The sequence below is a fragment of the Conger conger genome, chromosome 9 (genome assembly GCF_963514075.1).
Source record: "Conger conger chromosome 9, fConCon1.1, whole genome shotgun sequence".
Lineage (NCBI taxonomy): Eukaryota > Metazoa > Chordata > Actinopteri > Anguilliformes > Congridae > Conger > Conger conger.
Window position 1 is genome coordinate 40680043 of NC_083768.1, and position 24146 is coordinate 40704188.

General features: G+C 42.3%; 1 protein-coding gene across 2 annotated transcripts; it reads right to left on the bottom strand.

Annotated features, from left to right (window-relative positions):
* Positions 1 to 5091: 5091 nt before the first annotated feature.
* On the bottom strand, positions 5092 to 23257 carry LOC133137445 (uncharacterized). Of its 2 annotated transcripts, none has more exons than XM_061255731.1 (8): positions 23176 to 23257; positions 21846 to 22148; positions 21236 to 21535; positions 16100 to 16198; positions 15601 to 15631; positions 15457 to 15500; positions 14221 to 14261; positions 5092 to 6113 (listed from the first exon to the last, which is right to left on the bottom strand). In XM_061255731.1, exons 1-8 carry the CDS (start codon positions 23252 to 23254, stop codon positions 6105 to 6107), a joined length of 906 nt encoding a protein of 301 aa, XP_061111715.1. In that variant the 5' UTR covers positions 23255 to 23257; the 3' UTR covers positions 5092 to 6104. The 2 variants fall into 2 exon arrangements, with proteins under 2 accessions (XP_061111715.1, XP_061111714.1); XM_061255730.1 differs by lacking the exon at positions 5092 to 6113 and adding an exon at positions 12571 to 12906.
* Positions 23258 to 24146: the final 889 nt, after the last annotated feature.

Sequence of the window (24146 nt, forward strand, 5' to 3'; positions counted from 1 at the left end):
ACTTGCGGAGTGAGCTGACAACATGGCTAAGGTATAGCTAAGGGTGGTCCAGACTAACCTTACGAATGTACGACGTACAGAAGGTACACTTAGCGAAGAACGCTTCGGGAAACACACTGAAACGTTAAGGTAGAGCTTAAGGTACAACTTACGAACGACGTAGCGTTAAGAAGGCTTCGGGAAACGTACCCCTGGCCATTCTTATTTGACGTCTCTCATTAACAAGGCCTTTCTGACTGCACTTTTGCACAATTCTTTGCAAACTCTTGAAACTATGTGCCTGATAATCCCAGGAAATCAACAGTTTCTGAGATACTCAAACCACCCTGTCTGCCACCAACTATCATTCCACGATCAAAGTCACTTAGATCACATTTTTTTTTCCAATTCTGATGGTTGAAGTGAACATTAACTGAAGCTCCTGACCCATATCTACATGATTGTATGCATTGCACTGCTGCCACACAATCGACTGATTAGAAAATCACATGAATAAGTAGGTGTAATAAAGTGCTTGGTGAGTGTATGGGTGAGTGGCTCTTTACTATATCTCTGAGAAAAATGATTTTCATGTAATTATACAGAAATTAATTGAATATCTTGTTTTGATCATTAAAAGTACTCTCGCCCTACAAAACACCTCCTCAGCAGCCTCAAACAAGCCTCGGCGTCTTAGGAGAAGAGTTTTCCTGAACAGCAACCGCAAAATTCCGTAGGAAATTAATACGGGTTCATTTTGACCCATATCGTGCGTTCTAGGGGTTGTCATACGAAAACACTTCTAAGACTAAACAAACAAAAAAAAAATTGTATTTCATGATATATATGCAAAAAGAAAAAAGAAAAAGAAGAGCTTTGAAAATTACAAATAAACTCGCCCGGGTCTATTTGGACCCATGTTGTGCATTCTAGAGTTAAACACTGCGACTTAATTCTACGGGCTCGTGGTTACAAGACACCTGACAGGAAGTGGTCTCGCGGATGCGCACAACCTCCGCAGATGGCTGGAACGCGCCACTCCGTGACGCTGAAGTCAAAGGTCCGGAAACTGCGGCCATATTTTCCACGCCAAGACTTCAAAACGGCACCTGGGAGGTAGGCCTAAAAGGCCCCTGAAAGGTCTATGACACTTCCTCGTACGTCTCTGGATAAGAGCGTCTGCCTAAATGCCTGTAATGTAATGCAATGCCAGGCTGAGCAGTTCTGAAATTGACAAAGACTCTTCTCCGACATTACACAACTTTAACAAATGACAAATGACGTTGTGTTTAGACAACAATGCCTGCATGCACATTTTCTGTATAAGAACTCATTGTCAGTCTTGGTCATTGTAGAAAGACAGACAGACAGACAGACAGACAGACAGACACACACAATATTTACATGACATTTTTGTCATTTGGCAGACGGTTTTAATCCAAAGCGACAAACAAGTGCATAGGTTCTTCCACAAGTTAAAGCACACAATTTAATGATTTGATGATTTTGTTATACGTCTAACCTGCAAATGTGTTTTACCGCCACATTTTATTATTCTTTTTTTTTCAAAGTCTTATTTGTGAGCCTGCCAGTGATTTTCTTGCTTTTTCACGGCTCTCCAAACCGCTGTACTTGATGCATCCAGTCGTGTGGAGTTTTCATTTTACAGATGAGTTATTTCTCAGCCGTAGTCAGTCTTCTGGTCTTCACAGTGGTCTATGCCTCCGTACTCCAAATCCAATTGCCACACATAAGGCTGGACCCAAGACTAGACACACACTGCTCTTTTCTGTGTGAACAATCCATGCGAAAGGGAACACTTGGGAAAGAGTTAACACCTGTCAGTCATCCGTCATCTTACAGTGCCCTGAAAAAGTATTCGCCCCTCTTACGGATTTCCTCTGTTGCATATTTGCCACACTGAATGGTTTCTGATCTTTAGACAAAATGTAATATTAGACATATGAGAACCTGAGTAAACACAAGACACATTTTTAAGGTTATTAGTTTGTTTATTTAATGAGATAAAAAAAAAAAAGGAATTGCCCCCTTACACTAGTTGCAGCACATTTAGCAGCAAGAACTGCCACCATACACCTATAATTTTATATCACACCTTCTAAGCCCTATGGTTGGATTTTAGCCAACTCTTCTTATTTTTTTCAGTCAGAGAAATAGATTGGTTTTCGAGCACAAACTGCCCATGCAGGTCCTGCCACAGCATTTCTATTGGGTTCGTGTCAGGCCACTCCAAAACTGTTGGAATTGCTGAGATGTGCAATTGCTGTTGTGTTCTGGATCATTGTCCAGAACACAACAGCAACGCGGAGTGAAGTGAGTCGACTGACATTTACGTTGTATGTGGAGACTATTGCGCATATCCCCACTAGAGGGAGCAATTGCCTATTTTTTGACTGTCAGCGTTGACTAAAAAAAACCGAGCGGTGGCTGAAATATCTGAAAACGAGAGCAAATGTGCGAATTATTTTGTATAATAGCCTTTAGTCATTTCGTCTTATGTCATTTTCATAAAGAAAAAAAGCATCAGCGGTTGTTTTTTTTTTGTTTGTTTTTCAAGAAGTTACAAACAGTTCTTGAACAGGAGATGATCGTGTTCCTTGGTGATTTATCATAAGTCATTTTAGCAGTCAATGGAAAGGAAGCAGAATTTTGAATGAAAGAAAGAGCGCCGTACCTCGTGGTTTTAGGTGTCTAATCTATCATAAATATGTGTCATATTCATACTTGGCTGCTAAACTCGCCTACTGATATCAATTATATCGTAACGCTGGACAGATAGATGTTCGTTCTGTTGACTGCTGGTCTCCATTCAGTGAGTGCTAAAAAGAACAGACTGAGGCCACGGGGACAGCTGATACTGCTGACAGAGTTCACTGATGATCCACGGACTTCAAACAGACAAGGCTGCCAGGGCCTGTCTCAGTCGTGTCTGAGTCAGCTCGCTTCTTCAGACAAATTAACACCTGGGTTTACAGTAACATCGCTGTACAACACCCGTGAAGACATAACCCATATCCCAACAGGAATATTACTTTGAATACAATTTTTACATGTATGAATACGCTTGTAAGATGACAGGTAAATGTATCTCAATATAGATGTATAATCATTACAGAATAATCAGCATAATCCAGAAACAATAAAAGTGAGACAAAAGTGTGGAATGATACTAACGACTGCCAGTGTCACAGACTGCATTGGCACCTTAATACCGTTATACATACAGGCTAATTAAAACACACAAACACTACAACCATTTGCCGTACGTTTGTGTGTGCCTGTCTTTGCCTGATCCTGTTGGGCCCGGGTACACTATGGAGGACTATAAACGTGATTTTCATTCAGATTATTGATGTACTACAGAAAAAGACAAGAAACTCTGTGCCTGTCTGGATATGAAAAAGAAGGAATCACGGTATGTTCACCAGATAGTTCTGTGCGGGAGGCTGAGGCAAACATTGTGTTGTGTGTTATAGACACACTTATTTTCAGAATCTCTCATGAAAATCTTAGCGTAGTTAGATGCCATAGTACTATCCACTGCAGTCCCCTCAACTTGTAAAAAGAAATCATTTTAGAATTCTTTAAAAGAGCTGCAGTACTTGTTAAAAACCCCGAGAGGGCGCTGCTACTCACTGAGAAAGTAGACAGGAGTATAATGTACAGACCTTCCACATCAAGGGATACCAATAATCATTATTTTGTTATTTTGGATTTGAATTTGGGTTGATTAAATGTTGTAACAACAAGCCCTTATAAATAACATTATGTGGGCTTCATCAAAAGATCAGACGGCAGAATTAATTTGGAACTGGAACAAATAGGCTGTAACCCATTTTCCAATGCCAGCCCCAAACCACTGTGGTGCTGCCAGATATGCAGGAGATACTACAAGAATTGTTTCTCATTGAGTTCAACAGGAAAATGCGTGAAGAGAAACCATTATTGTTGGATCTACTGCATATCTGGCAGCAGCATGATGGTTTGAGGCTCATTTGTTACATCGAACCGGGCAGCCTGTAGCATAGTGGTTACGGTACATGACTGGGACACGCAAGGTCGGTGGTTCTAATCCCAGTGTAGCCACAATAAGATCCGCACAGCCGTTGGGCCCTTGAGCAAGGCCCTTAACCCTGCATTGCTCCAGGAGGATTGTCTCCAGCTTAGTCTAATTAACTGTACGTCGCTCTGGATAAGAGCGTCTGCCAAAATGCCAATAAGGTTAAGGGGCCTTGCTCAAGGGCCCAACAGCTGTGCGGATCTTATGGTGGCTACACTGGGGATATAACCACCAACCTTCCAGGTCCCACTCATGCACCTTAACAACTAGGCTACAGGCAGCCCTGCATATTTTTAAAAAAATAAATGCAATGCACTTACCATTTTTATTTCTGTAATACATGGAATGTACATGGAGTTTTTTTTTAAAGAGTTAAAAAAGAGTGAAAAAAGTTACAAAAAGCAGAAGACAGCAGAACTGAAACCGCACACCATGTGATGTTGTCGTGTCTAGGAAACAACAGTCCAAATCTTCAATTTGTCAAAAAACATCTTCACGAGGGAAAAGACGACACCAGCAGCAAGTTCTTCAGGAAAATCAGACTTTATTAGCAGAAGCGCATAAAGCCAGATCAGTTCTGGTGAAACTGAACCCCGACTGTCATTTTTACACCCATTTCACACACAGTTACTCCTCCTACAACTCCTCCTCAAACCTCATTGTGGCAAATCACCGACACTGTTCTTATCTTAACTCCTCCCAAAGCTCCTCCCACAATGTCATTGTGGCCAATCGCCAATGGTCCTTATGCTCTGCCAGCTCTGTACAAAGTTCAGGGCGTTTTGCCAACTACTAACAAAGTTCAGGACGTCCTCACTTCACCCCGCACCTGCTCTTGGCAGAGTGGAAAACTACCAGACCTCATAAAGTTCTGGATGCCCCCCCTATAACACACGTCATCCATACATGTCACTCTGTATCTTTCATTTTTATAAGACAAACTAAGCAGCAGTAATCATTGAAAATATACAGACATACAAAACATTAGATTAATATTATCTTCTAATATTCTTTTCTAATATACAGACATACTAAACATTTGATTAATTATTCTCTTCTAAGTGAGTAAATGTACGTCGCATTCTTTGCATTCCTTGCTCTCATTTCAACAGTTTTCACTGTGGTTTCTTGCGTTTTCATAAGCTCAGCTATAATTAATATTCTAGGTTCATTTGATTTGATAACAAGCAGCGTACATGGGATATATTCATTATAAGTCACTTGCATATAGATACACTTCTGGCATAAAACATCGAGAATCTCGGAGAAACCAGCTGTAAAGGCATATCTCGCTTTGCCCGCTGTCCTTGACACAGTTCGAGACGCCAGCTGGCTGCTTTATTTATTCCGGTTACATAGAGGTTCACTGTGTAATTCTAGCACAATTTAGCAGTTAATCAGTTTGAAACTATACAGGGTACATATCATACCTTAATATGGATATATTGATACACTTTTAGCATACATCGTCGAGAGTATTGGAGGAACCAGCCTGCTCACTAAGGTGGAGTCTGGTTTTGTCTTGTGATTGTTTATCATGCTTTTAGGAGGGAGATCTTTTGTTCTGTGAATTTTCCCCGACAATGTCAGAAAGATTTCGGTCGTTCTTATACGGACAGTCACATAATGGAGCATTCTACTTCAGATCCCAGCACGGCTATTGCAGGCTTTGGACCAATTCTTACACCGGTGCCTAGAACCTTCACCTCCACTCCATCCGCACCAGTACTCACTCCGGTGTCGACCCCCAGGCCCGCCTTCACCTTCAGCAGGCCATCGCTCGCCGAAACGCTGGCCAACTCAGCTCTGGCCATTGCGTTTACCCTAGACTGGGAAACGACTAACTCTGCTGAAGCGTTCGGCCCATTCGCTTCCGCCTCAAACACGCTATACTCAGCCTTCGCGTGCCCCGCTCCCGCATAAGCATAGACGCCACCTTCATCATCGTTTCCGGCGTCGGCAAATAGACCTTCAGCTCTGGCATCGGCTGGTCTGTCCACTTTATCAATCATGTCCAGGTGTCTTGCTGGCATTAGATCATCCTTTAACTTGGCTGCGGAAACAAAACGATTGATTTAATGGCATTATAGCATGGGGAGAAATCGTCATTTCACCATAGGATGACAACAGTCGTAGTTTTGTGTCACTGAACAGGGCACACTTTTCACTCTTTGCTGTATTTCTCTGGCATAATTTGTGTTGGAATATTCTACCCAGTAGCAAATGAAAGGTTACATTTCTCAGTTATAAATACATGTGTGTGAATGTCCATGAATGTTTTGCAAAAGTAGGTGATTAATGATTGAATTCATGTCATGTCGCGGAGGGTTGGTTGGTATATTTTATATACTGTGGAAAGAAGCTGTAAGGACGGGGATGGGCGGAGAACCAGGAGCGAACTAAGGGTAATACCTAGTAAGTACTAATCTTATATTAATACCACCAAATCCCGGGAGATAAAGGAACCGGGAAAACACAGATACGGAAGGGGACTTCTCCCGGAACAGGGGGAGGAACAGAAAAGAACTCGGAGACACTTCCCCGACCAAATAAGTAACGCCCAAAACGGCTATCAGAAATAAAAGCGATCCTTTAAAAACAGGGCGAATAACCCAACCAAAATACGTGCTGAAAACCGTGCACAGAAAACCCCAGCCCGGGGAACAGAAATAAAAGTACAACCTAGCAAAAAAAACTAGGCACGAAAATAAAGAACCATGAGACTCAGCTCAGGAAAAAACTCAAATCAAAATACAATTACCGGGGACAACGTCCCTCACCCAAAGGCTCACACGAGCACGAAAATAAAAGAGAAACCAAGAACCTTTAGGAAGGCGTCTGCTTGTGCACACTGCACTAACGAGCTGAGCGCCTTCCTTACCTTTTTCTTTAACCAGAGAAACAAAACCACACCAGCACGATACCTGACTCATTTGGTTACCGAGTCTACCGCGTGCTTTACCAGCTTTGAGCCAGAGCGAACAGTGGACACCAAAGCGTCTACCGACTGTCATAGAGTGCTTTAAATACCTTCAGGAGGTAGGCTCCCTTGGCACTAATGAGGGTCAGGTGAAAATAATAAAGGCCCCTGGTGACCACCACTGGTACTACCTCCAAACCCTGACAGAAGCACACAATACATTACATTACATTATTGGCATTTGGCAGACGCTCTTATCCAGAGCGACGTACAACAAAGTGCATACCCATAACCAGGGATAAGTTCGCTGAAAGACCCTAGAGGGAAGACCCTAGAGGGAAGTACAACACACATTTCGTGACTGTCTGCCTGTTGCTCCCTTGACACACAAGAGAAACCATTTTCAACATTTAATTCAAATAAGAACCAGAATGTACAAATGCTGAATGGTATGATATAAATATATACAATATAGAATATGAAATAGTTTAATTTAAACAGTATTTTAACCACTTTGTCAATAGAAATGCCATACATTACATTACATTATTGCCATTTGGCAGACGCTCTTATCCAGAGCAATGTACAGTTGATTAGACTAAGCAGGAGACAATCCTCTCCTGGAGCAATGCAGGGTTAAGGGCCTCGCTCAAGGGCCCAACGGCTGTGAGGATCTTATTGTGGCTACAATGGGATTCGAACTCCCGACCTTGCGGGTCCCAGTCATTTAACCACTAAGCTACATGCCTACTAGTCTTTCCTTTTATCTTTCTCTCTTTCAGAATTCAGATATATATTTTTTTGTGTTCGTGTGTTAGTATAAAAGAACACATTTGATTTCCAAATGTTCATTTTCCAAAAGATTTAAGTTTACAGAGACATTTTTGTATTTAATTTTAAAAAGTAACATATTACTGGAAGCAATTGATTGATTTTTACATAAAAACTTGATCAAGGCTGTCTGAGATCAGAAGAAATGAGCCAACCAAAGTCTGCAGAAGAACTGTGGCAAGTAATCTAACATGCTTGGAACAGCCTCCCTGCTGATTGTCTTATAGAGCTGCAGGACAGCGCTGGCTGTTCCACTCGTGGTTCTGGGAGGGCGATCACACCTTCAGCCGCGCCTTGGGGCAGAAGAAATCGGATGGAAAAACCAGAATGGTGAGGTACTACTCCACCCCTCTTTCAGCTACCATGACTGGACAGCACAGGTACCTGAGGGCGGCACAGGTGCCTGAGGGCAGCACAGCTTGGGCCCTAGGAGCTGTAGGGAATGTGGTGGGGACACAAAAAGTGATAATACAATCGTGAAACTGTTAAACGACTGCACTTTGAAAAAATGTGCTTATTGGGTGAAGGCATTGAATACGTGCACAGTGAACCCCGCATCACTCCTAGTGGAGGACACGCACACCTGTTTGTGGTAATCGATCAGTACACCTGATGGGTGGAAATTTTTCCAACAAGGAACTGCACAGCTGCCATTGCAGCAAGACTACTAGCCACAGAAATCTTTCCAAGATGGGGCTTCCAAATCCTTACATTACATTACATTACATTAATGGCATTTGGCAGACGCTCTTATCCAGAGCGAGGCACAGTTAATTAGACTAGGCAGGAGACAATCCTCCCCTGGAGCAATGCCGGGTTAAAGGCCTTGCTCAAGGCCCAAATGGCTGTGCGGATCTGGCTACACCGGGAATCGAACCACCCCAGTCATGTACCTTAACCACTACACTACACTACAGGGAAAGCGATGAAGGAAGCAAAACAAAAGTTTGCATGCCGTATCATCCCCAATCTGCCGGGATTGTGGAACAAAGGAACCAGACAATAAAAACAAAACTCACGGCTGCAATCAAAAACACAGGAAAAGCATGCCACGGACTGCTTCCTGCCGTCCTGTGGGAATAAGCGTATGCTGCAGCTGAAGGCTCAGCTGTACCAGGGCTGTGTTTCGACTGGAAGGGTGAAACCTACGGGCAGAGCTGAGCCATCAGCGCCTAAAGCACAGCAGACAGGGGAAGTGAAATGAATTTAACAATGTTTATCCAATCAGCTAACCTAAAAATGTGGTAGTACTTTGTGTTTAGTTGCTTTTTGCTGTCTGTCCTTGTCATGCAGACAACATGGAGTTTGACCGCTGCATCCGGTTGTGGCTGCACACCCTGCGGCTGTGCCAGCGCGGCAACCGCAACACCCACCAGGACCTGCTGCGCGTCACCCAGGCGTTCTCGCAGATGGTAACACCCACCAGGACCTGCTGCGCGTCACCCAGGCGTTCTCGCAGATGGTAACACCCACCAGGACCTGCTGCGCGTCACCCAGGCGTTCTCGCAGATGGTGCACCTGAAGGAGCCGGTGCGGGCGCGCGACGTGGAGCTGGAGATCGAGCGCAGCACCGCCCTGCACTCGGCCACCGACAACCACCAGAGCAACCTCTTCACCTTCCTCCACCTGATGTGCATGAAGATGAGCCTGAAGTGCCTGGCGGCGCGGGCCGTCCGGCAGCACCAAATGTGTTTTTTAATACACCTTTTTTTAAATGAATTTGAATGGTGCTGGGGAGGGGAGGGGAGGAGCGGGACGATGACGATTGAGTACATTCTGAATGGTTTGAGAACAGGTTTTGAAGTGGGTCGTGGTGAAGCCATTATTACGTTTTCGTTTTTTATTTTTTCCTATTGTAAATTTAAGTGTAAGTACCAGCACTTTGTGGATGGTGTGTTAATCTGAGAGGGAGTGGAGAAGAGGGGAGTTTTGTACTGACTGTATCGTTTTCACCGTTGCAGTGCATCCCAGAGAAATCTCAGTAACAGCTTTCAGTATCACCCTGTTTCCCCCGCTCTTTTTACATTTCCTTTCCTGGCATTGATTTGAGGTCTAGGTGCCAAAAACCATTTGTCTGTGGACTAATCAGGGAACCTGTCAATAGACATTATCATATCTAAAGGAGTGTTTTTCGCAATGGATGAAGCACTTCCTTTCAGATACTGATATAAACTGTGTCATTCCCAGTAAGGATTGTGTAAGATTGGTGAAAGCTCAGGAGAACGTACACACTACCTGGAACCACGAATAAAGAGCTGAAACTTGTCTTACACCCTCAAATTTCGAGTAACGACTCTTTCTTTCCTGAAACGCGTTTCGAAGTACCAGCAGCGAAACAGTTATAATATTGAAGAAGAAACAAGAAGTTCTTCATTATGGTTTATTGTACTAATGAATGATAAGTATGCAGCTAACATTACTGGACCAGAATATTATTGCAATAAAAACATATTATTCACCAGCCCTGGACTCTGACTCTTTTCCCGAGAACCGACCTGTTATAGAATTTATAGATATAGCTTACGAATGACATAGGGTTAAGAAGGCTTCAGGTTTATTCAGGATATGTTTACCTCATAAAAAAGTTAGTAATTTTTCAGATGTTTAAACATAATAGGTGAGTACTGTTCAAGAAAACAACCATTTTTGTGTCGATGACCTTCAAAGGACCAGAAAATAGCAGCCCCAGCCTCGCCTACTTCACAACCCTGAGGGCCGGCTGCATAGACGCAGATTAAGCCCATCCCAGACTCAATTCAATTCAATTCTGAATGGAGAGCCTCCAGACTCTCCATTTAACTACAGCCTGCAATGACTGAACTCATATAAGATCATTTATATGTGTCATTCTAAGCCATTTTGGCCAGGACTCCCTTGCAAAAGAAATGTAAATCGAAATGGGACTATTCCCTGGTAAAACATAGGTGAAATAAAAAATGTCATTTAACCAACTGTGTTGATAAACTATGTTGATAAGCATATTCATTTGTCTCTATTGTCCCTTTCAATGCATTCAGAGTAACAAAAAAAGCATGCTGCTCTACCACACAGAACACATATCCAAGCCTACCTGCCATCCTGCAGAATCCTGACTACTTGTGCAGGGTAAAAACCAGCTCCCAGACTGTCTGATGGCAGAATACGCTTCTTGTATTCCAATTCACTCCCCCTTGGCTTTATAGCCTCCAGTTTGAAAGTAATAAATAATTCATTTATAATGGATAGAAAATGACTTGCCACTTTTGAATCTATGACAGGAAACCAAGGTAATTCTTGTAAACTGAAACTAAAACCAAAAAACCTAATGACAAATTGAAAAACAAATCAGAACTACCTTGAAACTAGCAGTCTCATTTTTAAAACCAACTAAAACAATGTAAAAATAGGTCTACCCCAAAAAGATTTTGTCTTTTTGATCATTTATGTGCAAGGGAAGGAAGTAGGAATAGACCCCATGCATTTTGAAATATGGCAGGTGATCTTTATTTATTTTTCATGTTAAAAATTGTACATGTCCTGGTGATCATAAACACCAGTACTTACCAAGATATTCAAATAAAGCAATGCACCCAAACCACATTACAAGCTTACAAGATTTCCATTTTCATTTTAAAATGTTACTTTTGAATGCAATTCACTTATGATTATCTGCTTATATAAGTACACATGTCACATAATTAAGAGTTTATAGACAGGTTTAAACAGTTTAAAGCATTTTTAATCAAGAAATAACTGGTTTAAGCAGGAGGTTTTAATGTTGTGGCTCATCGGTGTATAAGGTAAAAATAAAGGATGCTCGTGCATCATTGGCTCCGTTCCAACCCACTCAGCAGAAATAGCACAAGACAATGCAAATGCAATATTAACGTTAAAATGCAGATAGACGTTCGCTCTGCTGGCTTTTGGTCTCCATTCAGTGAGTGCTAAAAAGAACACTGAAGCCACAGGGACAGCTGATACTGCTGACAGAGTTCACTGATGATCCACGGACTTCAAACAGACAAGGCTGCCACGGCCTGTCTCAGTCATGTCTGAGTCAGCTCGCTTCTTCAGACAAATAAAGACCTGGGTTTACAGTAACATCTCTGAGCAACAAACGTGAAGACATAACCCATATCACAACAGGAATATTACTTTGAATACAATTTTTACATGTATGAATACATTTACCTGTCATCTTACAAGTGTATCTCAATATAGATGTATAATCATCCATAATTGAAACACGCACAGTTAACAAGAAAACATTACAGAATAATCAGCATAATCCAGAAACAATTAAAGTGAGACAAAGGCATGGAATGATACTAACGACTGCCAGCAGCACAGACTGCATTGGCACCTTAATACCGTTATACATACAGGCTAATTAAAACACACAAACACTACAACCATTTGCCGTACGTTTGTGTGTGCCTGTCTTTGCCTGATCCTGTTGGGCCCGGGTACACTATTGAGGACTATAAACGTGATTTTCATTCAGATCATTGATGTACTACAGAAAAAGACAAGAAACTGTCCAAAAAAAAGGAATCACGGTACGTTCGCCAGATAGTTATGTGCGGGAGGCTGAGGCAAACATTGTGTTGTGTGTTAGAGACACTTATTTTCAGAATCTCTCATGAAAAGCTTAGCATAGTTGGATGCCATAGTACTATCCACTGCAGTCCCCTTAACTTGTAAAGATAAATCATTTTAGAATTCAAAGTAATTGTTCTGCAGTCCTGGGGCTAAATCTTTAAAAGAGCTGCAGTACAAACAGAGAGGGCGCTGCTACTCACTGAGAAAGTAGACAGGAGTTTAATGTACAGACTTTACACATCAAGGGATACCAATAACCATTATTTGTAATTTCGCATTTGAATTAAGCTTGATTAAATATGGTAACAAGCCCAAAGCAATAGCATTATGAGGGGTTTCAAATCACAAGATCAGATGGCAGAATTCATTTGGAACTAGAAAAAAAATAGGCTAGGTCTCTATTTTGCAACGCCAAACAAACTGGTCCGAACATTTCACTTATTCAGTGCAACACAGTAGGCCTGTGTGTCCGTCTAGCTAAACTGGCTTCTTCCAAACTGGCGTACTGCACCTCCTGTGGAAAACAAAATCTCCTGTTAGGATACGCTTTTCAACATTTGAGAGGGGTTGGACCCAAAATGCACGACTCAGACAGAGATGTCAAAGTCCTATCAGGGCTTTATTCAGGGAATGTCCAGTGAGCGTAGTCGAAAAACAAGCAAATTTCATACACGTGAAATACAGCCAAAACCAAAGCAAGGTCCCGAGGGAGAAGGCAAACGAAATCGAAATCGGTAAACCATGCAAAAAATCCAGTAACCAGCGGTCAGCGGGGCAGTAGTGCAGACAGACGGTAGGCAGGCTTGGGGGTCGATGATGGCGCAAGAGTCAAAACCGAAGTAAGCAAAAGCACAAAGTTTATGGTACAGGCTGGCAATGGCCAACAAAAGAGGAGTCAATAACAATGGTCAATAAATAGGCATGGATCTTAACAGGCAGACACCAGCTTATCCACAAAAAAAAAAAAAAAAAAAAAGCTTAGCCGTGCACTGACGAACAGGAGGCAACAATTTTGTCACGACATGACGTGGAACTGAGCTTATATGCAGGTGTAGACAGGTGCAGACAATTAGCTTGAGAGCAGCATGAGAATGGAAATCAGGTGTGGAGGATTGACAAGTTAACGAGATAATTAGTAATCGTTAGTAATAAACCTATCCTGCCTAGCGTTTGTGAATTAGTACATGACATGCACAAGAATCGTAAGGTAAACATGAACATATGGTTGCAATGTTAGTATTACCCAATCCTGATCTAGCGTTAGTAGATTAGTAAATAGACAAGGGAAATTGAAACAATTAGGGAAGCGTGAGTGACAGAAAGGGAGATAGAGAAAGCATGAACGCAAGGTTTGCAGAAAGACACGAAAAAGTGTACGCTAAAAAAATGAACAGAACAACATAACATGAAACAACATAAATCGTGACATAAGTTTGCGAACTGCGACATGAATAAACTACATAACGTGACATGACAAGACTAACAATTAAATCGTAACAACTAAACATGAAACGTAACATGACATGAAAATGAAACGTAACAAGAAATACAACATAAAAACGTGGACAGACTAGACTAATATAATACGTGACCTCACAATAATATAACTCAAGACAATGACTAAACATAAAACATGACGTGACAAGCATGACAATTTTATTTCCACACAGGTAACTATCTACTTTGACAAGTCCAGTTAAAATACTACCAAAGGCCTACGTATGATTACCGAAAGGGAGTGTCAGTGGTTTTGGTAGAGTTAGATTATAGCCTGAGACCGTGCCGTAAGTTTTGGCAGTAAAGGATGCCTATACTTGCGTATACATACCGACATAGTCTGATCAATCGGCGATCCCCTTCGTTGCTTCCCTGTGAATTTCAATAGTTAACGTAAGACGTTTTTAAAAAGTTTTCTTTTCGACATAATAAAGAGACCATGAGAGAGAGAAAAAACACATTTAAAAAAAACAAAAAACATTTCACCCTATCCATTCCTGCACGGGTAGTCCGTTCAGTTCGTGTTTCTCGAAAACTGGCACATTCCAACGTGGCCGTCATTGACAATCTCCTACGGTTTATAATCCAATACAGAGCCCACGTACTGTATTAAGCCCTATTCGGACGGGATTCGTTTCCAGGACAATGCGAATAAAGTCACACGACATCTGAATATAAACAGGATAAGAGATCTCAGTAATTGCTCTCCAAAATTACATAGGGAGTGCTTAATCTGTCCGGTCGGCGTTGTCGTCACCACGTTGCTTCCGCAACTTGTATGCGTACGTGCTTGCCCGGCAAAACAAACGAGCATGGCTTCAAGAGTAAAGAAAATTCGCAATTGCGACAGAGAGGTGACCTGGGTATTCTTCCGGTGTGGGGTGAACGCCGCAACCCACAACACTCGAAAAAATGTTTGGCAATTCGAAAAGGTTTGCGACAAATAACCCTCAGTAAAGGATGCCTTCGGTGATTTCATCGGACGGAGGAATCTAATCAAAACAATACCTTCGCCGCCAGAATGATCTATTCGGACTAGTTTCACGTGGGGACTGTTTTTCCATGGCAAATTACTGTATCTTAAAGAGGCCGCATTTCTTTACTGGCGCGGGCGCGCGCAGTCTGTAAAAATCTGTAAAAACGGTGTCTTGGGACGGGACTAGAATTGTGGACTTTCTCTGGTAATGAAGTAGCCTACATGACTCTGTCTCCCGCTGTAAAACGAATTCCGTCCGAATAGGGCTTTGAAGTTAAAAAGTACATTATCAGAGATGACGCACTGGATCACTATGCGATTCCCAGGCACCCGATGTGATTGAGGTTGGCTGTGATTTCATTCGGCACGAATTTTCCATGTCTGTAAATTTGTGAAGTAAAAATTCTACTGAAAAAAACCACTCGGCAATTCAGTTATTTGGGGTAATTTGTCACGCGAGGTGCTGATGTAATAGGCTACTGGTCCAGTGCGATTATGGCATACGCATCCGTGAGTTTCGGAACATTTTTACAAACACGTCATTGAATTCTGATCATTTTATTGTAAATAACATTAAACAACCGCACTTACCAGAACGGTGTCTGGGCTCCAAGTTCGTGGTTCTTCTCTGTTCCCTGAAGTTGAGATAGAAAGCATATTACGCATTTTATCTTACTTGCATCGCTAGTTTTACGCGTTAAACACAAAAATAAAGGTCAAGAGTCGAATACGAACCGTGAGTCTCCATCGCTTCTCACAGAACGACCTGAAAGATCAACAGAAAAGCGATAATAAGAGCACGCAATGCAATCAGAAATGGGCATCCTATGCTTTTTGAATTACACGACAAATATTATATTATGCAGTGGTAAAATGAATCTCAAGTGGCGTTAATATTTAATATAGTTGAATGTAGTTTATTGTTTAAACTTGGAAACAATCCTCTCAGAGCCAAATGGAACCCTCCGATCAATACCACCGCTTATCACCCAAGCATGAGATCAGATCAGATTTTATAGTAGATTTGATTTTCATCAAAGGGTTACATTTTCGGCTCTTTCGTTTTAAGGCCAAACCGCATTGCGTTCTAAACGCAGGCTCACATATTTAAAGTATCTAGTTCTGCACGTCTCGACGCAAAGATGTATGAGCACGGCTGTTTACAGCTGTGTAATGTAATTTAAAGAGGCAATTAACAGTAGGCTGAGTGTGGAATCCAGGTGTCCTTAGTTACCGCGAAGTAAGGAGACAGAGATGCAGATCGCCACGATGACGGTGAGGGCCGCTCCAGCGAGAGCTCCGTAGAGGAGCACCGCGCATGCGTCAGGGTTCCCTGTAACACAGACCTCAGAAAGTCAAATTTACCCGTGCCTTTGGGCTGGAAAGGGGCACTGCGTATTGGTCTTTTTAGAAAATTCATCAATGCATACATTTCACAACAATTTAGCCTTTATTTAAATAAATAGTATGCAACGTATAGCCTGTATTTATCAATATATTGTCAAGTGTTTCAATATCGCTTCTGTATATTGTGTCCCATAGGATTACCTTTGAGTCAGGCTTTATTGAGCTGGATCTTTCACTGCATGTTATCATGTTCATCTCAATTCCAGTATAACCAATATACGTCACAGTATGTGCTTGCCATTTACCAATAAAAGGGGAACTCTTTTTTGTGCTATAACGATATGGTTTTTATAGATATCATATCATATCATACCTATCTGAAAGATTAGGTTTTTCATGTTAATCTTATTATATTTTTTTAAAAACTGCATTTAGGCAAAATTACCTTAAAAACTAAAATGCTATTTAAAATTTGACCCTGAACTGAAATGTATTTTAAACCGATAGCAGATTAAATCTGTGGGCTGTCAAATAAAAGTATTATTATTATTATTATTATTATTATTATTATATAAATATTTATGTAAAGTTTTTTTTATTAATTTCGACTAAAAAATATTTGATATTATTCTAAGTTGCGTAAAAGTTTTTATTTTTTTACCCTTTCCTATGAAGAGTTATAGCAATTAAGATAAGTGACTGACATAGATCACTCAAACCACACAAACTCTTAAAAATAACAATTTAATGCATGCTTATCTCCTTATATTATTGTCAATGTTAATAGATATTATTATTATTATTATTATTATTATTATTATTATTATTATTATGTGTGAAATTGACAATAAATATTAATCTAATAATAAAAATGTAATCAGATTTTAATGTTATATCCTGTGATTTCTGAAGAAATATTATTATTCAAAATCAGTTTTATATATTTTAATCAAACACAGCATGAAAGGCTTGAATTGGTTTGGAACATGAAAACACCAAGCATTGTGTCTGTTTCAAAAATAAATGAACCTCACAGAAGTAATTGGCCAATAACAATCAGGAATGTTGTTTTAATGTGCATGACAGATAGATTGCAAGGTATTTCTACTGCAGGGGTCGGCAACCCTGGTCCTGGAGAGCCGCAGGGTGTGCTGGCTTTCGTCTCCACCTTAAACTAAACAACCGATTCAGACCCAAGAAACCAGGTGAATGTGGTTTTATTGGTTTTTTTACATTTCTTTACATTTTAAAATTCTTTTTCTTTTTTTAAAACACACTAATTAACACAAAATAATCATTTAATCAAAAACTTAAACTAATGAAACAAAGACATCAAAGGAATGAAAACAAACTTAAAGAGAGAGTGATTACAAAATATTACAAAGAGACCTTAAAAAACTTAACAAAATCAATTTCAACAATAAAGAAACTAAGGTGAATTAAAAAACGAGAAAATAGTAAAGAAAGAGTCCATTCCGCTCAGGTTTGGTTGTCCCGAGAGGCTTCTGTGTCCCTTCTGTGTCCCTTGGGGGGGTGGACTATATGATGAATTCTTTCCAATGGTCCACCCCCCACTTCTCTCTCGCCAGGTTCTTGTTCGTGTGCATGTCCACCAGAATGCCGTCCTGGAGGAGGTTTTGAATCCTCCTCCGGAGAGTGACCAGGTCTACAGCTGTTTTCTGGTAGACCTTGATGTTCCTCGTCTCCCACAGGACCTGCTTCACGGTGTTGATGATCCTCCACTGACGCTGGAGCACGGTGGACTTGCATCCCCCCGGCGGACCGTAGAGGACGCCCTCAGCCATCAGGGAGGATCTTGGCAGGAACCTGCTTAGGGAGACAGAGGAACAAACAAGGCCCCAGACCCGCCTGGCCACGGAGCACTCCCAGAACAGGTGGTGGATGTGTTCTGAGTCAGTGCATCCGTGGGGGCAGCGCTCGGTGAGGGCTAAGTGCCGGCGGTACATAAACGTTCGTGTGGGGAGACACCTATGGGCTGTCATCCAGGCAATGTCTTTTTGTTTGTTTGTAAGACATTTGTGTGTTACATTTGCCCAGATGACTTGCGGGTCCAGGTCTGGCCCCCCCCTCGGGAGCGTTACAATTTCTCCAGATCTTAAATGAGCCATAATCATTTTATAGCTCCACGAGGTTAGGCCAGCCCTGGGCAGACCCGTCCTGTAGGCAAAGTCCTTCAGGGCTCGATAGACATAGGGGGGGTCCCAGCTATAGGGTATGGTGAGGTCCAGCACACCCAAGCCCATTGCTCTGAGGAAGGGGGTGGCATAGTACCTGGCAAAGGTACCAGAGGCCTTACCCACCTTCCCTGCATTCTGGACAAGGGTGGCCAGACCCTGCACCATGATGATGTTCACAATGTCTGGGACCCCCCGCCCCCCATTCCGCTCCTCTTTGAGGAGGGTGACGCGTTTAAGTTTTTCCATGGTGCTCCCCCAGACAAAGCGGAAAGCCATCCGGGTAATTAGCTTCCCGGTGGCTTTGTCTGGGGGAAACACCCTCCCCACATAGAGCAGAATGGGTAGGACAATTGCCTTCAGGACGAGGATCTTACCCGCCATGGTCAAGGGCCGTGCACTCCAGCTCCTGATTTTATTTTGGACGTGGCGGAGGGCTTCCTCCCAGCTGGTTCTCCCTCCTCCGTCAGCCTGGAAGGTCACCCCCAGGAGCTTGATGGTATTCCTACGCACAGGGAAGGAAACGGTCAGCTCCTCACTCCAATGTGGAGACAGAAACAGTTCACTCTTGCCCCTGTTGACCAGGGCGCCAGTGGCCACACAGAAGTCGTCCAACACCTTGGTGGCACAAGCGATAGAACGACTGTCTGTGGCGACGATGGCAATGTCGTCCATGTACGCCATCACCTTTAGCCGTTCCCCCCCCGCTCCAGGGAGTGGATAGCCCACCACCCCTGGATTGGCCCTAATGGCCTGGAGGAACGGTTCCAGGTAGATGACGTACAGGAGAGATGCTAGAGGGCACCCCTGCCTGACGCCAGACCTGACATCGAACGGGGCAGAGGGCTGTCGATTGACAACCACTCTGCCCGTTATGTCTGTCAGACAGATCTTTGTCCAGCGCAGGAGGGGGCCAGGAATGTTCATTTTCTCCAGCACTCTCTCCAAGCACACGTGACTCACCCGGTCAAATGCCTTCTCTTGATCGAGACTGAGAAGGCACAAGGGGGACCTCCGCTCCCCGGAGTGGATGATTAGATCCCTCGCGAGGAGCAGGTTGTCATTTATGGACCTCCCCTGCACGCTGCAGGTCTGGTCCGGTCCGATCACCGATGTTATCAGGCCTTGGAACCTCCCCATCAGCGCCTTCGCCATGATCTTATAATCGACTGAGAGGAGGTTGATCGGCCGCCAGTTGCGGAGGTCCTTCAGGTCCCCCTTCTTTGGGACAAGAGCTACTGAGCTCTGTCTCAGTGAGGCGCCTAACCGCCCCTCCCTGTACGCAGCCCTGAACACTTCCGCCACGTCCCCCTTCAGGAGATCCCAGTGAGCCTGGTAAAACTCAGCTGGGATTCCGTCAGGGCCCGGAGCTTTGTGTGTATTCAGGGAGTGCACGGCCCTGGTGAGCTCCTCAGTGCTCAACTCCGCCTCCATCTGCTCATCTCCCAGGCGTCTGTCCAGGCAGCCCAGGAAGGTGTCCATGAGAGCCCCGTCTGAGGGCCTCTCGCTGTAAAGGCCCTCGTAGAACTCCCTGGCCACCTCCCGGGCCTCCGCCTCTTCAGACACCACCACACCTCTGCTGTTATAGAGAGACAAGATGTTATTCGTCTTGGTTCGTGCCCTGCGGAAGAAGAACCGCGTGCACTTCTCATCCTCCTGGAGGCCCTGGAGTTTGGAGCGGAAGGTCTGTTTCTTCCGCTCTTCCCGGTAGAGGGTGGTGAGGCTCTGCCGAGCTTGTGCAATTTCGCTGCTGACATCCAGGCCTCGGGACTGGAGGAGGCTTAGTCTTTGGAGGGCAGCATTGTGGCGTTCAAAAACTGCCCTCCCTTCCTTCGCCTTCCTCCGTCCGACTGCCCGGAAGTAGCCCCGCACTCGCTCCTTCACCATCTCCCACCACTCCACCGGGGAGTCAAAGAGATGTTTCAGACTCACCCACTCCAGGTATCTTCTCGAGAAGGAGAAACCAGGTGAGGTGAGTTAACTGTGCAATCAACGGCTTTCATTGATCAATTAATGCCAAGTAACAACGAAAGCCAGCACACCCTGCGGCTCTCCAGGACCAGGGTTGCCGACCCCCGTTCTACTGTATAAATTTCATACGTGTAAAATATTTATTTACTCATTTATTTGTTTGTTATATGTCCTGCAACAAAAACACAAGCATGCACACACACACGTACACGCACACACACTCCAATATGGCAAACTCCATATTCTATTTTTCTCATTTTGCAGTACTGACCCGGGGAATCAATCTGGGTAGGGAATGAAAGGGATTGTGTAGCCAATCAGAGCCAGTTTCATGGGTTTACACATCTATGTGATCTTTCGTCAAAGTCTCTTTTAAATTTAAGGTGACAGTGCTATTCCTAAAGATAGCCAAACTCACAAACTACAACCGAAGGTTCTTGTTCTCTTATATAACTAATACCGAAGCAATACTTCAAATATATACACTCACTGAACAGTTTATTAAGCATTTATTAGACTTTTTTCTTTTTTACTTATTGGTCTTCTGCTGCTGTAGCCTACGTAAGCAAGCGATATTGAAAATGGATTGATGCTTGGGAATTTTGCCATGCTGTGTTTGAGCCAACTTTAAAACCACAATGTAATCAGTTGGATGAGTCCTACATGTGCTACAGTGAGGTAACGCACAAATACAGGTACGGCGGTGACAAGTTCGGATCACTGTCCAATAAACGGGTCAATCAGACCTAATTCATAAAAAAAGCAATTATACCCCGCGCGGTGAAGCAACAGCGAAGATTGTGGAAAAAAAAAACTGATTTACCTTCATTTTGCAACGATGTTTGTCAAATATTTACCTCCATTTTGGACGCTTTTTGAAAAGTTCTTCCCGGCATACTCCACCACGCACGTGCACACGACTCCTCTCTCCCACTCCTCCGCAGGAACCAGAACCAGGTTTTGGGCGGACTCTACCACCTCCCCGCCGTCTTTTGTCCAAAACGACTCGGTAAACCCGCTGTCCTCTTCCCCGTCTATGACCCAGAACACGCGAACTTCAGACGGGACGACTCCGGAGACCACACACAGGAGAGGGATGCGGGGTTGGGCGCTACGCGGCCAGAGAATGTCGACCGGAGGGGGCTCGGTTCTCTTTGCTGTGGCGAAAAGTCGTCAAACAGAGAAGCACACGGTTACAGTATAACTGAACGGCCGGTGTACAGATGATGTGCTCACCCACTTGTGTATATCGTATTAAGATATGTAACCCTAAGCGGTTTAGAAAAGCATTTATTAACACCCTTTCCAAATGTAAAACACCGATTCAGCAAGAAAATACGGAAGCCCCCATATCAGCAGCTAGCATTTAATTTATTAATTCATGTATTAATTCATGTATTTACTGATTCATTCATTTCCGTTGATTTATTTATTTACTCCGAGACTCGTTAAGAATTATATTGTCACCTTGTGTCACTATTACAATTGACCCGTTGCCGACGAAGGGCATCTTTTGCAATTCCACTGAGCAGTAGTAAGTCCCGGAGTCATTCACGTTTGCGTTTCTAATGACCTTAACCAATTCAGTCGCTTGTCCGTCACTGACGCAAGTATCGTTGGTATCATTTATCATGGTAATAAGCTTCTTGGTCCTGGGGTCTATTTTCGTCCAAACAAAGTTGTTGCAAAGTATAGTTTCCGTACGGCACAGTAACCTGACGGTACCACCATCCTCCACGTTCACCCACCCTGGATACTGGAAAACCTGGCCTGGAAAGAAATGTGAAATGAATTAATCAAAACACGCTTTTGAAAAGAGCCATTTCCAAACTTTTCCAAACATATAGCCAATTTATCCATTTAGAGGCAATACAGCGTAGTACAACTTTTTTAACTGGACGATAATATATCTTTTTGTAATCTTGAAAAGAATGCATATAGTTTGACATAGATTTCACAATATGTTTAATGCTTTATGAGAGTGGAATGACAATTTATTGAATGTGTTCAGATATTTTACAGATATGCAGGATATACATCATTATTATTATTGCTTTATTGTTATTATTGTTATATAATACTACTACTACTACTACTACTACTAATAATAATAATAATAATAATAATAATAATAATAATAATAATAATTATTATAATTATAATTATGATTCATTCATTATACAGGCTTTTGTGAAATGTATTATTGTTTCGCAGACGCAGATTAAGCCTAGTCCTAGACTAAATTCAATATTGAGTGGTGATTCTCCATACAAAACTCAATTTAATCTGTGTCCTTGAAACCGGCCCAGTAATTGTGGAGGTGGCATATTTTGAATGTGATCACGACAAGATGTTTTCTCAAAATGTTAACGGCTATTATGCACTTTAATGCATCCCATTTGCCCAGCTCTTGCAGGGTATTGTTTGTAATTATTGATATGATTACACTAATAATTTATACGTTCCTGTATTTTACAGTTACCAATAGATTGCTTTCACGGAGTAAATTAAAAACGGAATCATAGACTGTAATGTAAATGCCTTCAGTAACTTTTCACGTACTCAGTGAGTCTATGAAACTATTCCAAAGAGTTTTTTTCACGCGGAACCTAAATGTAGGCCATTTAGCGAGGCTACTTTTCATTTACAAAGTAATCTCATCGACCCATTGAGTTACAGTACAATAATCTATGCATTGCATTGGGGAAAATGAACAGCTTCAACTGGAGTGATAATAAAGAATACATTTAATATAAAATATCCCCCGCGTTAAAAAAATAATAAAAAAATAACTTACCTTTCAAAGCATAAACGTAACAGAGCAGAAGTAACGTGACGCGCATTTTGAGAGTGTCTCTGAATTTGTTCCAGCCCATGTCCACTGCCTGGAAACATTCCGTCAGAAAAAAACATTCTCTGAATATAGGCGCGACCGTCTTGCCAGACCACAACAGCTAGACAGGAAATGAGGTGCCCGACTCTAGCCTAGATTCAATATGCGTAAACACAGGTAAAGATGTTGGTTATTTTTCCAGCCATAGTTGCAATCGCAGAATTTAAAGAATTTATTCATTTTTCATCAATTAGGTGCTTTTCATATTTCGAGGAATTGTTTACCCTCGTAAGCCATTATGTCAGAAAGAGCTATTTACAGCAGAATAAAAGATATAAGATATGTTCACATTCACATTGTGCTTATTATGCTATATTGCAAATAATTACCCCTAGAGCGCACAACATGGCTCTAAATAGACCCGTATTCATTTCCTATGGAATTTGGTACATAGCTGAGGGTCTCTTTGTTACCTCTTTTGAATAAACGAATCTACTCATTTGATATTCAAGGAATTTATTATTTATCGTGTTTGTGATGATCACAAGTCATCATGTGTATTTTTCCTTTCTTAGGTTTCGAATAAAAATCATTTTTGTATTGCTACCGCAACCCGCAACCCGTATTGAATGTTACTTGATGTACACTCAGTGAGCACTTTATTAGGTATTTGGTAGACTTATTTTTTAGACTTCTACTGCTGTAGCCTGTCCACTTAGAGTTATAATGCGTGTTCAGATATGCTCTTATGCCTACCCCTGTTTTAATGTGTGGTTATAATAATTATTTTTTTGTGATCAAATAGGCCCTGGACCTTATCTTTGTTGTGCAGGTAGCAGTTGAAATTGTACTTCCCTCTAATTACATGAATAAGTAGGTGTAATTAAGTGCTTGGTGAGTGTATGGGTGAGTGGCTCTTTACTATATCTCTGAGA

Bases quoted from the DNA above. Each gene is read 5' to 3' on its own strand.
- LOC133137445 (XM_061255730.1), bottom strand. From the start codon at position 23,254: ATGGGCTGGAACAAATTCAGAGACACTCTCAAAATGCGCGTCACGTTA. The intron at 21,536-21,845 runs GTGACAATATAA...TTTTCGCCACAG, and splicing joins AATTGTAATAGTGACACAAG to CAAAGAGAACCGAGCCCCCT. The intron at 14,262-15,456 runs GTAAGTGCGGTT...TGAAATTCACAG, and splicing joins GGAGCCCAGACACCGTTCTG to GGAAGCAACGAAGGGGATCG.